Consider the following 12351-nt stretch of genomic DNA (forward strand, 5'->3'; position numbering starts at 1 on the left):
TGTTGATTGTTGATATGGTTTAGGAACTCCTTTAAAGAATCTGGTCTGTGATATCCATAATGCCTTCAAATGTCAACAATATGCTTACAAGTTAATTTACAGCTGTTCTTTTGTAATGTATATTTTTGTATTTCTCTTTTCGTGTTATGCACTTGATGAAGTCTTCTAAGAAGGTAAAACTAGTTGTTCGTTAATAACAAATAACACACCCTCTGTCCAAAAAAGAAACCGAACTTTTGATAGAAAATAAAACACAGGCCCATTATAATTATTCAAATAATTTATTTCAATCAATATACTCTCCCTCAGCTTCAACAGAGTGTTTGGCAAGGTCAATTAATTCATTAAATGAGTTTTTTATATTGGTTTTTGGGATACTATTGAGGGTCGTGGTTACTGCCGCTTGAATGTTTTCAATGGTTTCGTATTGCTTTCCTTTCATTGGCAAATGAAGTTCGGGGAAAGAGAAAGAAGTCACAGGGTGCTAAATAAGGTAAATACGGCAAGTGATCCAACACACAAACTTGTTTTTTGCTCAAAAACTGTCTCACAATGTTCGAACGATGAGATGGTGCATTATTGTGCAAAGTGACCAGCTGCTTGCACCATGATATTCATGCCGTATGCGACGAATTCTCACTATCAATCGCTTCAAAACTTTGAGATAAAACTCACCATTGACCGTTTGGCCAGGTGGAACGAATTCTTTGTGGATAATGCCCTTGGAATTGTAGAAACAAATCAGCATTGTCTTTACTTTTGACTTCTCGAAGCGACTTTTTATTTGGATGCCCCTCTTTTGGTGGTCTCCACTCAGCACTCTAGTGCTTTGTTTCATGATCATACTCAAAACACCACACTTTGTCACCAGTAATGATCGTTTCAAGGAAGTTTGAGTCCTTATGAGTGGTTTTTAATGAGGTCCTTGCAGTTTTCAATTTGATACAGTTTTTGGTCGTTGTCAGTCAACTTGTGGGGAACAAATTGCGAATTCAATTTACGAAGGCCCAAACTCTCGGTCAAAATGTTGTGCACAGTTGATTTTGGAATCCTGAATTCATCTTCAATCAATCTCACGGATGATTTCGGGTTTTCTTTGATGAAATCACGCACTTTTTTGGATGTTAACTTTGCTCAGTGCAGTTTTTGGACAGCACGGCTTTTTATTATCCTCGAGTGTCTCACGACCACTTTGAAATTGCTTAAACCACTCATAAACTTGAGTACAGGATAAGCATTCATCACTGTATGCTTTTTGAAGCATTTGATGCATCTTGGTAAAACTTTTACCAAGTTTAACACAAAAGTCAATCACACATCTCTGTTTGAAACTCATTTTCTGACCGTTCATCAAAACACTGTCACTTTTGGCACTATAACTCAGCTTCTAATGAAACAAATGTCATAAACAGTTGACATAACACTAATGAAGGTTATCGCTTTCAACAAGAAAAAGATACAACTAGTGGCGCCACTAGTTTCTTCTATTTTCGAAAAGTTAGGGTTCTTTTTGTATAGAGGGTGTAAATAGTTTTTCTAATGTGGTATCTCTCAGCTTCTAGTCATTAACTTTCTTTATGTCATTTAGCCGAATTTGTAAATCCACTGCATGAAATATATGTATGTATATATATATATATATATTAGGATAACCAAGCAATTTTATATGCTTGGTTATTTTAACTCCTAATCCCAAGTATGCAAACAATTAAGTTTGCGCCTGAAACAAAGTTCAAGTCTAAAGATGGTACAACACCAGGGCAACTCATTGTAAAGGTGGGTAAAGCTCTGATCACTATTCTTAGTATTTTCCCATAATGTAAAGCACATCTCACTAGAAGATGTATACTGCAATGCATTGTGGGTGGGGTCACTACCCAGACCGGTTTCAACCTTTTTTTGAGGTCTCCTCAGTGAGTAGCTAGACCCTAAATACCAAGGTTTAGTAATACAGAGCCTTATCAACTTTACCTATATAAGTTGCAACAGGGTGTATTAAGTTTTAATAAAAATCTCTGGAGGAGATATTGATGGGAATAAATTTTTAACTTGGGTATATTGTATATTATTGTATATTAGCTACTCACTGAGGAGACCTCAAAAAAGGTTGAAACCGGTCTGGGTAGTGACCCCACCCATAATGCATTGCAGTATACATCTTCTAGTGAGATGTGCTTTACATTATGGGAAAATACTAAGAATAGTGATCAGAGCTTTACCCACCTTTACAATGAGTTGCCCTGGTGTTGTACCATCTTTAGACTTGAACTTTGTTTCAGGCGCAAACTTAATTGTTTGCATACTTGGGATTAGGAGTTAAAATAACCAAGCATATAAAATTGCTTGGTTATCCTAATATACAATATACCCAAGTTAAAAATTTATTCCCATATATATATACACACACACACACACACACACACACACACACACACACACACACACACACACACACACACAAACAGTAAGCAAACTGAATAACAATTTTTACATTTTATGACAAAACTGCAATACCTGGATGCTTTACACTAGTGTAGCCTCAAATTTTTACTGAAGGAAATCACAGTAAAAAATAATATATTTAACATACCAGATGCAACTGTTTGGTAAAACAAAAGCATTTTTGATTTCTATTTGAATGTTTTGAGTATGATCCTGAAACAAAAATGCTTTTGTTTTACCAAACATGCTGAAATTTGACTTCTGTATGAGGTGCTGCCCAAAAGTTTGGGGAATTTGAATATTAAAAATAAATTACTTACCTTTTCCTTTAGTGTTACACCGTTATCAGCATTCATTTTACATTTTAATTTCCCGACATTTTGACCTTCATATTAAGGTCATCATCTGGAGTATTCATACAGAGACAAGCTCAATTACATTTCACATAGTATGCTGAAGAGACAATGATTTGATCAAGTTATTCTACTGGCCTGACCTCTAGTGAAAATAAAATAAAACTACAATAAATAAAATTTTAAAAAAATGCAAGTAAAATAAATTAACTACATCAAAGCTATATATTCTATTTAAGACAACATCAGAGAAACATTCTTTCATATAGATAGTTTTGTTCCAGTTAAAATGATGTCCTAATTTAACATGACAATTGTTATATTAATTTTCTGGATTAACCTAAATCCTGGATTACTTATGGTTCTATTCAAAATGAACTCTTAGGGGAAAGGTGAAGTGGATAGAATATGTGCCTTCCATATGCTTGGGACTTTTTTTGACCCTCATTATTGTTAAGGTTAGGATGATTGATAAGAATCTCTTTGGTGTGATGTAAACAACAGGTGCTTTTCCAGTCATTTCTATGTAAAGTGTTCCGGGCATGATCAGAAAGACGAGCTTGACCATAGTTATTATATTTAATGTGTCATTTATATTCCTTTTTACTGATAGGAATCATGTGTCCTGTTTCCCCTATATTGGACAAATTACAGGTGCAATGAATATGGTATACTCCAGGGTTGGCCAGTGGTTGGAGTGGATCCTTGGATGAGTTGAGTTATCCACATTGAGCTTTGAAGCAATAACAGTAATTGTAATACTTGTTTCCACACACCCCTCCCCCATGGATGACTGTTTTACATTACAAAAAATACAGCAAATCATTTTTTTATCTCTATTTGCTAATATGATGCTAAATTTGTTTTTAAATGGGGAAGGGGAAGGCATTCATAGATTCAATTCTAGTGAGTAGAGGAATTTTTTCTGGGCTTTTTTTTTTTTTGCTAGAAACCAAAGTCTTGCAATTCAGAAAAATGGACAAATGCACTGTTTCAGACAGTAATATATCATTTCACATTTATGATCATGAGGTGGCAGCAGTAATCTTTTATCTGCCATACTCTTATTTTGATGTGTAAAGTTCAAAATCATTAGCTATGAACTTACTATCAGTGATGACTGTAGGTGAACAGAGATTCCCATAGTATTTTCCCAAAACTTTAGGCTAAAAGAGTTCTGCACATTCCCTTCAAAGAATAAAAGGTATGAGAGGATTTATTTACTTATTTTTATTTATTTGTTTGTTTTTAAAAATGTTGAATTCATTGGCACTTAAATGCCTTTAAAAAAAGAATGGTCATTTAGTATGTGAGAATAAAAAGCATAATTTAAAGGACAGTTTCAGAGTATTTGAATCTCACAAATTCAGTTACAAATTTTTGATGCCAGAAGATGTTTTGTACATCAAGTGAACATCACTTAGTTCTTATAGTGCTCTTTACACTTTCTGCTGTTCTTTGAATTTTAAAGCTTGAAAGATCAAGACACAAAACATTCATATGCTAAAGTCATAAATATAGAGTTTTGTTACAGAAAAGTCCATATTAGTTTGTACTTAAAGAAGTCTTCAATGTAGCAAATCCTGTTAACAAGAACTTTGTTTAAGACATTAGATCTTGAAATAGCTAATTTCTGCTTTGCATAAGCAGAAGCATCAATTCCAAATATGCTTGTTTAATGCATTTTTGTTTGTTTGTCCAAGATTAGATATACTATCAAACTTCTTAATTGTATGTATCAGATAGTGTTGCACCAAAATATTATCAGCTATGCAGTAAACTGTTAGCTTACTTGAACTGTAATTCCAACACTGAATGCATTGCTGATATAAAGAAAATAATTGATTATTTTTGGTGAAAATGTTTATATCAAGTTATATTCTGGCAAAGTTGAACAAACTGAGATTGCCAGAAAATCATTCTCTCTCTCTCAAGAGTGAATATGGAATTAATTATGGCAAGAACTATTATATAAATTTTTTTAAAATAACGAAACCTGTGGTGAATTCATCACTAAAAAAAAACACACGTGCTAACCACAGTAATGACTATTTAATTCGTAAATATTTCTGATATAGTTGAATTATTCAAATTTGTTATCACATCCGGTTACTTCACCTGGAAAGGTCAAACTTACAAACAAGAAGAAGGAACACCAAACTTAGCAAACCTGTTTCTAGAACACCTTGAAGAAAAAATATTCACCTTTGAACCCAAACCAAAAATTTGGTTATGATATGTCGACGAAATATTTGCAGTCTGGTATCATCCTGAACAGGAATTACAACTGTTTCTAGATAAAATAAACCTCCTTCACCCCCGCATCAACTTTACGCTAGAAAAAGAATCTCCACAGAGTATCTCCTTGTGTAAATGAATGCGTAAATCCTTCCTGGATTTACACATTCAAAGAAAAGAAGACGGTTCCATTGCCACGTTTGTCTATCGCAAGCCTACATTTCAGGTCGCTACATTCACAATTCTTCGGTTCATCATCCTTCTCAAATGGCATCATTAAATCACTACTTTCCAGAGCACACAAATTCTGCTTCTCTGAAGATTCTCTAAACCAAGAACTAGAAATAATCAAAAATACAGCTATACTAAATGGATGTAATCTTAAAACAACTCAAAAAATCATCAGTCACCTTCCCACACATCAACCCAGACAAGAAGAAGTCCATAGGATTCCCATACCTTACATCAAAGGCATCTCCGAACGTCTTTCAAAAATTATGAAGAAATACAATTTTGCCCACTACTTACAAACCTATCAACCAAATCTATAACTTGTTACCTTCTCCTAAGGACAAACTCTCACCTCTGATGTTACCTGGCATTTATGAGATCCCATGCTCCTGCAAATTGTCTTACTTTGGTTAGACAGATAGGTCTGTTCAGAAACGCATCTCAGAACTTCAAACCGACGAAATCTGGTCTCTCCCAACACAGAGTTGAAAATACAAACCATAGGATCCATTGGGAGAAGTCGAAACTTTTACACAGATCTTTATATAAACATGAACATTTATATAAAGAAAGTGCTGAAGCCCTACTACACAGACCAAAATTAAATTGCAACGATGTTCTTACTATTCCTAAAGTATGGGAAATTGTTGAGAAATCATCCTCAACCCCTGTACATTTAAATAATAATTTAAGCTATAACCTCCCAAACTGTCATTCTGCTGTGATCACATACTGCCACTCACGAGATGCTATATGCACGCACTCACCCAACAATGTGGCCAACGAAGGAACAGCTTTGAATACGTTAACTACAACGTTTTCACGTTAAATATCTATAGTGACTTTCCTGTGCTGTTCACAGTTTTTATCTTCGATGTTTAATGTTTCTTTTTGTGTAAAAAGTCGAAACTAGTCGTGTGATACCATTAAACCTTTTTCCTTTACTGCACGCATATTGAGATTCCATTGTAATTATGTGCCCTAACTGTATGTTATTCCTAGTATTGTTTGAACTACTGTACTGATGATGTCCTAAGATACTTGGGATGAAATATTTACGAATTAAATAGTCATTACTGTGGTTAGTACGTATGTTTTTTTTTTAGTGATATTATATAAATATAAATTAATATAATATAAACCAGATGATTACCTAGTGTTTCAGTCTTCATTCAAGATCATCTAGTGTACACATGTGTAAAAAAAAAAAAAAAAAAAAAAAAAAAAAGTTATATTACAATCACATTATGCCAAAATTATCACTAATTTGGTCAGCTATTAAACTACTAATCTGACTAAATCAAAAATCAGTGTTAGTAGTGGGTAAATCAGTTGCTGAAATAAGAGCTGAAATTATTGTCTAGAATCCTGGTTAATAGCATGGTAAATAGTCAAGAGAAAATAAATGTATTCTTTGTTTTTCCATTATGTATTCTAAACTATCACTCTGTCCAAAATTAAGGCAATTTACAGCAACATGGTTTTAATAAGCTTTACTATGGGATAAAGAATGTAATTTATCCTTAAGCAGAGGAAAAAAGCAGATTATTTTTTTCTTTACTCGAGTCCCATTTTTTCATTTAGTAATAATACCTTAAAATAATCTTGATTACCATGCCTTTTTATGTTCTCCTCTTCTAGAATCTGCCCTCCATCTTTGAACAATTAGTCCAGATCTGGCCTGTTCTGAAAAAGCGAAACAAATTTTCACCTTGATTGATCGAAACGGGAGCAATTTATTCATTGCTTCCACTTTAGTTATTTTAAAATAAATAAATAATGTACTTCAAACTTCATTGTCATTATCTTTTTTTTTAACATGGCTCTTACCCAAGAAAGATTTTTAGAAATTGATAGTTTTTTTGTATTTTTTAAAATTTTTTACAGCTAGCACTAGAAATCAGACATAGAATTTTTCAAGTCTTTAAGTATTCTAAAAACAGTTTACATATGTTGTTAACAGGAAGCAAGACAGAGAAGGCAGTTTTATTAGATGAACACCGGGTAAAATGTGAACCTCCTTGCAGTTATCGTAGAACTTGCGAAGAGTGTACACAAGGGCCATGTTTGTGGTGTAGCAATCAAAAGAGGTGCATTGAACTGAATTCATATGCAGTTATCTTTACTGTTGGGCAGTGTATGGAGTGGACTACTCTGCCATCAAAATGTTCTGGCAAGTATTTATTTATTTATTTCTGTATGCAAATTTGGTTATCTCAGGTACATTTCAGTGATAAAGTTTTAACTCCAGAGTTTTTTGTTTTTACCTGAATTTGAATAGTAGTAACCATGTGAAATGCTTATTTTTATACCTCTCCACCCCTTTGCTGGCAGATTTTGCCTTCTATTTATCATCTGTCATTATTTATTATACACATGTATTCACAAGAATACAGTAATTTTATTACCTCAAATATTTCAACCAGAAGTAAACTGGTCATCATCAGTGCACAGCATAATCATAAGGTGAAGCTACAACAACAAAGAATGCTAATCCTATTAAGTTTATTGTAGCTTCACCTTGAGATTATGATGATGAACTGATGATGACCAGTTAGTTTCTGGTTGAAATATTTGCAGTAATAAAATTTTCTTGTGAATATGTGTGTATAATAAATGTTATAATGGCACAAGTTCCATTAAAAATTTATCTATATATCATTATGTAAATAATAATGTTATTAAACGAGGAAGATGAAATCTGAGTTTTTGTCTAGCAAGTTATCCTTATCTGATTTTTCTCATGAAATATGCTTAAGTGTATTCTAAGTGGGTGAAAAGTTAATACAGTATTTAGTAACTTACAGAATTAATTCTATCTTAGTTCTTGCTAGGTTCGTGGCCATACAGTATTGAAAACTTGACTTGTGGGTTTCAGATATTGCTTTTATGAGAATAGTCTTATTCTAAATGATTTCATTGGCTGAGTTAAAATAACAACATGCATCATTTGTTTGCAGAAACACTAATATCTGAATCCTGTCAATGATGTGAAGAATCTTTGCTAGTTCTTTTCAGTTGTTACTTAGTTCATAGAGTATCACACAAGGATGTCAGGACATTTTCTCCAAGAAACCCAGATTTTGTTGTCAGAGAATATACAAAGTAGATTGTGAAAATGCATGCAGTTAAAAGATAAATTTGCTTTATGGCATTCATTTTAGCTGTTTTGACATCAACTGTCAATACCATAAATCTACAGTTTCAACATACAAACAATGGGGGAGAAAAAAAAATTGTCTGTCGCTAGACTTCATTTGAATTTGTGGAATGAAAATGGCATTACTATACTATAATTAACAGGTTAATTACTTCCATTTACTTCATTGACATCCTTGGAGTATGCACAGGCACAAAAAAACAACATACTACAAATTAAGGCATCATACTGAACAATAGCATATCTGCAGGTAAATCATGGCCTTGCCAAATTGACATAAAAAAGTGGAACTGATCTGTTGATATTTATTGAACAATTGTGATTTAAATCCCTGGTATTTAAACTTACCTTGGCTGACTCCTTCAAGTCAATTTGTGTAAAATTTTAGTTTTCTTTCAGTATATCACTAGCTGAAGTAGAAGAAAGTATTAAGCAGCTCAAAGACAACAATGCATCAGGTTCTGATGAAATGGAGTCCATCTCATTAAATATGGGAAAAATGAATTAACCACTTATATGCATAAGCTGGTAAATTTAATATGGGGAAAAGAAGAGATCCACAGAATGGAAAGAATAGCTAATCATTCCAGTATATAAAAAAGGAAACAAAGATGAAAATTACAGAGGATATCGCTACTGTCAGCAGGCTACAAAATTTTATCTAATATTATATTTAAAGAATTTTACATTATGCGCTGAAGAAAATACAAGTGAATATCAAGCAGGATTCTGAAAAAAAATAGATCAAAAGTTCACCAGATTTTTACTCTTAGGCAGATACTAGGGAGAAAAAAAAAAGGGATTATAATCTGCAGGTCCATATTTTATATATAGACTTTAGAAAAGCATATGATAGCATTCATAGAGAAAGCCTTTGGGGAATATTACATGATATAGGAATACCTCATGAAATAATATTAATATGTTTAATTAAAATGTAAACATATTATCCACTGACAGCTGAAGCATATCATTGGCTAATGGACTTAGATCTGAACTTTGGATATTAAGACAGAATTGAAGCAAGGAGATGCTCTTTTTAATGTAGCATTAGAAAAATGTATTCAAGAAACTGTAAAAGATAACATGAACAGAACAATAATAATATTAGGATATACAGATGATATATGCTTGTTGGAGGAAAATGCTAATGAGATTTAGAAAACTCAAAACTACTGCTGAAAAACTGTGATTACAAATCAACCAGGATGAAACTGAATATTTAAATGTATGCAGAAATTGCAATCAAGAGGAAAATGACCAATTTTCCATGATAACCTGAAATTTAAAAGTACTACTTCCTTCAAATATCTTGCAATATTGATTATTCAAGATAATAAAATTAGCAAAGAAATAAAAGCTACAATACATGCTTCCAATAGATCTTATCATATCATTTCCTGTCTTCCAAAATTCTATCAAGTTGAGTTAAAACAGAAATACATTTATACCCCGACTTACACGAATCCGGAGTTACGTGGTTTCTTATATGTACGTATTCCCGTCACGCCTCACCACTAGTCATATCTTTCTGGCACCGGCCGCATTCGCCAGTGTTGCACATGCTGTGAACAAGCACTGACATGTTTCGTGTGGTCTCCATTCATACACGATTTTTATAGTCTACAAACCTTGCGATTGTTTAATGTTATGTTCTTGATAAAAATTTTATCGCATAAAAAATAATAATGTTGCCCAAAAGAAGCAAGTCCGATTCTTCTACAGCTAGCAAGAAAAGAAAAACATTCAAAGTGTGCTGCACACGGCGTTCGTTTGCAAGTCTGAATGAAGCTATGAGGCAAAATGAGCAACTGTCTGTTAAAGAGTTTTGGAAGCGGTTCAATGTTTTAGATGCTGTAAGGATTATCGGAGATTCTTGGGGTGTCTCCGATATCGGAGACATATATATGCATATATATATATATATATATATATTTTTTTTTTTTTTTTTATTAATTTTTAACCAAGTCCAGAAACCCTACTTTAGAGACCAGGCATGAACTTTATCAAACCACTCAGGTCTCTAATAAGTGGTGCTGTGGTCACACACACTAGGTGATGAGACTCAACAACCACCTGTAGACAATCAAAAATATTCATGGCCATGGCAGAATTTGAACCTGTGACCTGTTGATTTGAGAATGTTGTTTGCTGTGCAAATGAATTTTGTGTAATTGGATAACATTAATATCTCAAATATCTTTGGATATCCATGATATTTGAACCATATTGTATTGCTCTTGTCCGACATATATCAGAAATTCATTAGATATGAATATCACTCTCATTGTTTAAAGTAATTAATGCAGGGGGGGATTGGCTTATTGCTTTTTATGAGCGATATTCATCAAAGGATAACAGATAAGGATATTCAAAATTCATTTTATGTGCCGAATGTCTAGTTCACAACAATGTTGGATATGCAGATTTAAACTTTCTGTATTGAATAACATTCTTATCTTATGGTACCAAAACAATCTTGCCTTTTTTCTTGCAAGAGGAATCTCAGCTCATTTACCCTTAAGTAATACACAAATCACCAGACAGTATCAGTCTTCCTCCTTGGACAGATTACCTCCAGCCTTTCCTATCATAAACTCATATCAATAGCTTCATAGCCTGTGAAAAACTAGGCAGTGTGTTTCTATTGAAGATGCTACTTTTCACCCATCCAGCTGCCAACTCTATACAAATTTCAAATCTATGCATTCTTAGAATACTGTTCATGTATTTGGTATGGTGCACCTGAAACCCCTCTAAAAATTGTTGATGCTGCCCAGAGGACTGTGATTTTTTGGCTGATTGATGATTGTCCTTCACTGACTCGTTTTAATCTCTCTCACACACACACGCACACATACATGGTTGCACTGTTTCAGCTCTGTGTTTTTTCTACTGGTACTTCCATTTATAGTGCCTCACTGATCCAGTATCATCTATTTGTTTAGTCTACAAATGCACTGAACCTGTTTCTCCTGTTGTTTTTCATTTATTTTCTCTTCCTCTGGAACAACTTTCCTCATGAGTGTTCTTTAACAACTGTAACCTCCAATTCTTCAAGAAAATTGTCAGTAGATTTCCCAACACATCGCATTGATGTTCTGCAGTTTTACATTTTGTGTGTGGGATTGGTATTTAAAAAAGAAAGAATAGGAAAACTAGTCAGTTTTTATTCATGTGTTGTTGATGGTTAGGATATATACTTGCTGGATGGATTACAACTTACTGGCTTTAATGTTAAGTGCTGGGGAAAAACTTGTTAATGAAGGAATGAATGTAAATAGTCCAGGAAACTAGATTTGTCTGGGTGATTGCATGAAAGTACAGATCCATGCATAAATTAAGAGGTCAGAATTGTGAGTGTAATGAAAGAGAATAATGGTCAGAGAAAAGAGAGAATAGTAGTTTGTTAGGGATGATTTCAGAAATAATGGGACTAGTTTCATCAAGAAAGAAAGTTGAAAACTAGGGAAGTATGGTGTGGCATTTAGTTGAGAAATCAACTACAGCTTTAACTTCAGACTTGTTTTAAGAGTTACCTGAACACTCATCATCCTGACAGTCAGTTGTCCTTCAATAACATTAATTCTAGAGGCAACAGAAATAATTGTCAGGAGTTCTTTTCATCCTTTATCCAAGTGTAAGCAAACAAAGTTTACATGTAAAGTAACTTCACAACTGGACTACTTGTATATAGGGGCTAATGACTTCACATCAGTTGTCTTAGTATCCCTTAATGCAATGCACATATCCTTACAGACATGTATAATGCTTTGCATTATGGGAAGAGCCACTACCCAGACTGGTTTTAACCTTTATTTAGGTCTCATGCCATACCCAGAAGTGATACCGAAGTGATACAGAAGTCATATTTCCATATACTAGTAGTCAAAAGGTATCACACCTTATTACTAAAATACTCTGGAT

At 33.5% G+C, this 12351-nt stretch overlaps 1 protein-coding gene across 2 annotated transcripts in view; it reads left to right on the plus strand.

The window, feature by feature from the left end:
• Window positions 1-12351, plus strand: part of LOC150107557 (attractin-like protein 1) — a 355255-nt gene that overhangs the window by 220872 nt on the left and 122032 nt on the right. For both annotated transcript variants that reach the window (XR_016548201.1, XM_090391383.1), the window contains exon 15: window positions 7228-7437. Coding sequence is in view for 1 of the 2 variants with exons in the window: in XM_090391383.1 (XP_090247509.1) it covers window positions 7228-7437 (210 nt within the window). In the remaining variant the exon portion in view is untranslated. The remainder of the gene's footprint in view (window positions 1-7227; window positions 7438-12351) is intronic.

This window comes from Typopeltis vanoorti, chromosome 4, assembly GCF_054136105.1.
Source record: "Typopeltis vanoorti isolate ZY-2024b chromosome 4, IOZ_Tvanoo_1.0, whole genome shotgun sequence".
Lineage (NCBI taxonomy): Eukaryota > Metazoa > Arthropoda > Arachnida > Uropygi > Thelyphonidae > Typopeltis > Typopeltis vanoorti.